Here is a 6,099-nt window from a genome sequence, read left to right on the forward strand (position 1 = left end):
AAAAAATAACTGCATGCTCCCTCCGTACAATATTAATTGTGGCTCAAACGGATGTATCTGGCCGTTTTTTAGTGCTAGGTACATCCATTTGAGCGACAATTTCTAGGTTTTTCAAATTTAAAATTTTATTTTTTTGCCCAGAAGAACATGGAAGTCATTTCTTCACCAAACTTTACAAGCGAGTAGAACACTCATGCTCGCAAAAAAGAAAGTTTTCCAAATTGCCTTATTTTTTATATTCATAAAAATTTAAATGTTTTTAGCGGGTGCGCCTACAACCATGTCCCAAAAATCTGCGCCCACTTGTTAGGTTGTTATTTAGTACTGGTTGGTGAAATGAGGGAATCTATCAAAATGATTCAACGAGGTGTAGAAAAATTCCTGGACGGCCTTACTAGAAATTAGATGTCCGGCGTGGTAAGAAAGAAAAGAATTCCGAAAGTCATAACTTTGAACATAATTTTTTTGATAGAAAAAACTTTACCCAGTTTTGAATTGTGAAAAGCAACAGTGCTGATTTATGCTAGAGTGGAAGCCCCAATCAGGGCTCAAATAGAAAGGGGAAAAAAACCAGTAACTTTGTCAAAGCAGTACTGTTGTGCCGTGACTGAACCTCCATTTTTATTTTATTTTGCGTACTGACTGAGCCACCATTTGATTTACCTACTTTGCACCATCGCCAAACATGAGTTTTTTTTGTTGTTGCGGGGAAGACATGAGCTTTTCGTTCCTTTTGACCTTATTACACTAGGTAGAGTATTATACTGTATTACCTTTTGGCGGAAAGTGCGACTTTTCTCTCTCTCTCTCTGCGGTGGAGCGTTCACTGGCGTACGTATACACCAGCACCGTATGTACAGCGTAGGTACCGCATGATGGGACGATAAAGTACAGCGGAGGTAGTAGGTGGCGTAGCGTAGCACAGCACCGCAGGGGCAGAATGTGCGTGCGTGCGTGCCTACACGGTGGCGCATGCGCATGTGAGCACCCCTGGCACCATGTTAGCAGCGCCCATGAGGGGCCGAACATGGCATGTAGGAAAGCTATGCCTCATGCCGCCTAATCATGCCCACCGCCCCGCTGGCCCGGCTCACTCCCTCCCTCCCTCGCTCACGTACGACCCTCCGCCGTCACCCCCCACCGGCGGAGAGCACCACGGCAAAACCCCATCAACGTACGCCCCAGTACGCCGCAGAACAATTAAAACGAAACGAGATGGAAATGCGCACGTCGCCCGCGTCGTAGGCCGGTCTACATGCAGCGCCTACGGTCGTTTACGTACGTGGGGGTGGTGGCCGGTGACCGTGCGTGGATTAGTCTGGTGGAGGCGAGGCCACGTAGGCCGTTGATTTCTCTCGCCCATGCGAGGACAAGAAAACAACAAAACAAAACAAATGGGAGCAGAGTACATCCATCCAGTGATAGATAAAAACCACCGGCCCGGAATCTTGCTCGCTCGCGAGTTAACTCCGTCCCTCGCCTCGCTTTATATATATCCCGGCAGCGGCAGCGCAGCTCCATCCCACTCATCCCACCCAGCCCCTGCATGTGACTCGCGAAACCGTCGTCCATCCAGACGGGAGCGCCAGCGCGCGCGCAACAACAGAGCCAACTCTCCTCTCAGCTCGCGCTCCCCCGGCAAGCCACGATGGCGCCCTCCTCCACCACGGCGTCGGCGGCGGCGGACGAGAGGGACCGCAAGCGCAAGCGCGGGGCCGGCGGCGAGGCGGGGACGGAGGCCGACGCGGAGAGGGCGCCCAAGTGGCGGACGCGGCGGGAGCACGAGATCTACTCCACCAGGCTGCTCGACGCGCTGCGCCTCGTGCGCGCCGGGGCTGGCGTCGCCCCGTCCCCGTCCCCGGCGCGCCAGGTGCGCGAGGCGGCCGACCGCGCGCTCGCCGTCGCCGCCCGCGGCCGCTCCCGCTGGAGCCGCGCCATCCTCGCCTCTCGCCGCGCTCACCGCGTGCACCGAGTGCGCCTCCACGCTCCGGCCCCTGCGCCGGCGCCTGCTCTAACACGGCCCGCTTCACCCGGCGCGTCCTCCTCCGGCTCGACCTCGGCACAGGCACAGACGCTGGCGAGGAAGGCGAAGACGCTGGGGCGGCTGGTGCCGGGGTGCAGGAAGCTGCCGTTCCCGGCGCTGCTGTCCGAGGCGTCCGACTACATCGCCGCGCTGGAGATGCAGGTGCGCGCCATGGCCGCGCTCGCGCAGGCGCTCTCCGCCGTCGCCCCGCCGCCGTGATCCATCCATCCGGCCGCCACAACCCCAAGATCCCCCGCGAATTGCCTCGCCTCAGCGACGCGCGTCGGCGCATGTACATTTTCCTCCCCGTGCCGTGCCGCTCCAGTGTGTGACGACGAATCGACGACACGCCACGCCACGCCGGCGATTGTCAACCCGGCCGGCCGCGTGCATGCTAGGAAGAAGAAGAAGAAGAAGAAACAGTAGCCGTTCATTTGTAGATTCTTGTTAGCGTTTTGGTTTTGGTTTGGGTGTGTGTCCGCTAAGCTAAATCCGTAAATGCACGAGAGAGATTTCCAGTACAATCTTTCGGAGTGATGTGTTCTCATCAGCAAGCACGTACGAGATCGCCGTTTTCTTTGACAATGTTGGTGCCAGTGCTTTGGTTTGACAAGCAAAGTGCAATGTTAATTTATTTATTTATTTCTTGTCAGAAGAACAAGTGCGATGTTAAATCTATGACAGGTTCACGAGATTTGTTTAATCTTTTCCCTTGACCTAATCGAGACGAACGGGATCGAGCTTTGTACTGTACGGTGGCCGGCCGCCCGTAACGACGAACGGGCGACGCGATAATTCCCCATGTGGGAGGATTAAATAACACGTGACCCCTCTGCGCGGCGGGGCCCGGAGGCAGGCACACATGGGGCGGGCCGAGGCCGGGCCCGCGCTTTTTTTTTGTCTGAGTGCAGTAAACTTGTACTGTACATTTCCGTAGAAATACAGAGGTTCGATGTAGAGATACGTTGAGGTATACCGCTGGGCTACGCGACAAGCGCAGCTCGCCCGCGGGCCCACAACGTGCGCCCGGCGGGCCCGCTGGGGCAGCCGCACATGCGGCGTGGTGGCTTCGCTGTCGCGCGGGTCCCCTGGGGCCTATCCATGGCCCACCGGCCAGTGCTGTGGATGGTTGCGCCTCACGTGGCCCGTACGCGTGGTAGGGATGGACGGCCCTGATCCATGTCGCCGTGCGATTGGCGCGCGCATACGACGACATACATGGCTGGCTTCCCGCCGAGAGCGGGCCGCGTGCATGCCATGCGCGACAGGCCGTGTGCGCGGCACAGTGCGCGCGCGTACGTTTGGCATGCTCACCGCGTACTTGCGGGACAAGAGAGACGCACAGATGTAGATTGCCCATCGCGCGTTTGTCAACTAGTCGTACGTACTAGGAGTACCACACATGGATGATGGATGCATGTTTTTGAACCTACTCGTCGTTGGGATCCGCGCCTAGTGCACGGTTTGTTCAGGCAAAGCTATCACTAGTTTTTTTTACCAGCTACTCTTACAATTAAGGTTATCTGACCACGTTAGTACTCTCTCCGTAAGTCTTTTTAGATATTTCAATAAGGACTACATACAGATGTATATAGACATATTTTAGTGTGTAGATTTATTTATTTTGCTTCGTGTGTCGTCCGTATCGAAATCTCTAAAAATACAGAGGAGGGAGTAGACCCCTAGAAGAAAAAGGAAATCAAATGTAGTACTCCCTCCGTCTAGGTGTGTAAGTCATCTTACGAAAATCAAATAATCCCAAAACACTTAGGCGCGGTGCATTAACTTCTACCTCGTTTCTTGTTTCTTGACATATCAACCAATAAGAGATATGGATGTGCATGCTTTAATGACTTAAGACTACCAAACATGACATGCTTTTAATGACTTGAGTGCCGAGTAGTACCGCTAACTTTTACTAGCTCTGGCGTCGGTGTGGCGCAGTACGCGTGAGAGATGATGGATATGTGTCGCGACTCGTTCAACACGTACGTACGGTCCATGCAGCTGCCTAGCTACCTCCCGAATAATTTCGACGGAGATTCCGGTCTTCGGTCGCCGGAGTGAGCAGTCGTCACCAGTCTCCCGGTCGCCGGAGTGAGCAGTCGTCATGTCCGTATTTCTTGAAGCTCGATGCCTCGATCGGCACACGTACGCGCAATTCGAAAGCGTGCGTGACGAACGACAGCGACCAGCAACAACCGTCCAGACCGTTTTTGCTGCCTAGCTACAGTAGCTAGCTTTCCATCTTAATCCTCCTTCCACAGTGCCAACATGGCAACATAACAATTCAGGCAAACTATCCTATGCACCTTGTCATGCCGAAGCAAATAGTGCAGCCATTAGGAACACATGCCATGAGGAGGTAGATGACATGTTGGCAGAGCTGCTTGTAAGTCGTGCTGTATTCTCTTCCATTCTTGATATATAAAGCACACACGATTCTCTTGTGTGTTCTTCAAAAAAAAAAAAAGAGGACTGAGGAGGTACATGATCGACACGCTGATCATGCCAGGTCACCCTTTCTCACGCGCTTAATGGCATGAGGTGCTCACGTGGGGAACCGGTCCACCGCAGTACCGCACAGCCTTTGGTCATCGAAGAAGAGTTCGCCCAGTGGTGGCACCATGCATGCCATCCTCTTCCAGTGATGAGAAGGGCACCACACCAGTGATCATGTTTGCGGCATGGTGGATCAAAAGTACCATAACGCGACCATGTTCGACGTTGAGGAGTGAACTGAACTATTTAAGTGGTGTTGCGTAGGTGCTTGAAGTGTAACAAGTGTGTCATACTTGGTAAAATATAGGCCCTCGAATTATTCTAGTGTTGAATTGGTTAGGCCTAGTTTGGTTGAAGGGCTCATCCAAGATGGGTTGCGACGGTATAAAAAAAACAGTTGTTTGGTTATAAAGCACTTGAATGGTTCCAACCAAAAAGCAGGAATATGCTCTAAATATATTGAACCATCCCACTCCAGAAATCGGTTGAACCGCATGTCCAATCCATATTTGACTCCTCACATGATTATTTTATGTCATGACGTCTCTACGTCTTATGATTATTTTATGTGAGGACCACATCCAAACTACCTTTATCCCTTCAACAAAACAGGAAATGGGTTCATCCCATTCATCTTAACCAAACACCAAAACTGAACCGTCCTGGATGGTCCGAACCCACTCATATGTATCCCTTTAACCAAACACACCATTGATGATTTTCATAGTTTGGGGCACCCCCTTAAATAGTTCAAGGACCTACAATGCACTTCCCTCGACATTGGGGGACCCGACATTTTTCTCTTCGAAAAACCCAAAATTGTCAATGCAAAGGCTCGACAATGGCAATGGACAATTTTTCATCCATGTTTACGTCAAGGCGTAAGCGATTTCACGAAGAAAAACATCTTTTTACCCGTAGAAGAAGGCATAGTTTATCTCAGACAACATCATGGAAGTGGTGGAAAGTTTGAACAGCAAGCAAGATGGAAGAACGCTCAGATATAGGAGGCTGACGCCCGCCAGCAGTTCCGCTCACAAAAGGAAACTGTTCTCACCTCTCCAAGATTTCGTTCCTCCACGCAAACTGCTGCTGCAAGGGCAGTTGTACATACATATGCTCCACTCCACATGCTCGGACGCTCCAGTGCGTGATGTAGCTTTGCAAGGTTTCCACTGTCGACGTGCCTGGCTTCAGAGCCTCAAACCATGCAACATCCAACGCAGCATGAGTGAAAGATGGCCCATAGACCATACCGCCTTTGCTGCATGCCTCCTCCAAAATTTTTAGAAATTCGTCCAAGGTGGTACGTACCCCATGCATGTGGAACGCCCACATGCATGGGCTCCATGCCAGGGCAGGGCAGGGCATGTCGTGTCGCTCCTCTCTTTCCGTTACCCAGGTCCGTCGGCGTGGCATTGTCTCTTGCCTTTACTCCTTGCCGCTCGTTCTGTCACTGCCGTGCAGGGCCGGGGCGCGTGCCCTCGCCTGAGGATGTTCGCTCGTTTCCATGACAAAACAGAAGGTGGAAGAGGACGGGCGGGAAGGAGAGGGAAAGAAAGTCAAGAGGCATG

At 52.6% G+C, this 6,099-nt stretch overlaps 1 protein-coding gene across 1 annotated transcript; it reads left to right on the plus strand.

The window, feature by feature from the left end:
* Window positions 1–1,490: 1,490 nt before the first annotated feature.
* Window positions 1,491–2,608, plus strand: LOC123048649 (transcription factor bHLH148). The gene has a single exon (XM_044471704.1). The coding sequence runs from the start codon at window positions 1,649–1,651 to the stop codon at window positions 2,240–2,242; it is 594 nt and encodes a 197-aa protein (XP_044327639.1). The 5' UTR covers window positions 1,491–1,648; the 3' UTR covers window positions 2,243–2,608.
* The last annotated feature ends 3,491 nt before the right edge of the window (window positions 2,609–6,099 follow it).

Source organism: Triticum aestivum, chromosome 2D, assembly GCF_018294505.1.
Source record: "Triticum aestivum cultivar Chinese Spring chromosome 2D, IWGSC CS RefSeq v2.1, whole genome shotgun sequence".
NCBI classification, from domain to species: Eukaryota; Viridiplantae; Streptophyta; class Magnoliopsida; order Poales; family Poaceae; genus Triticum; species Triticum aestivum.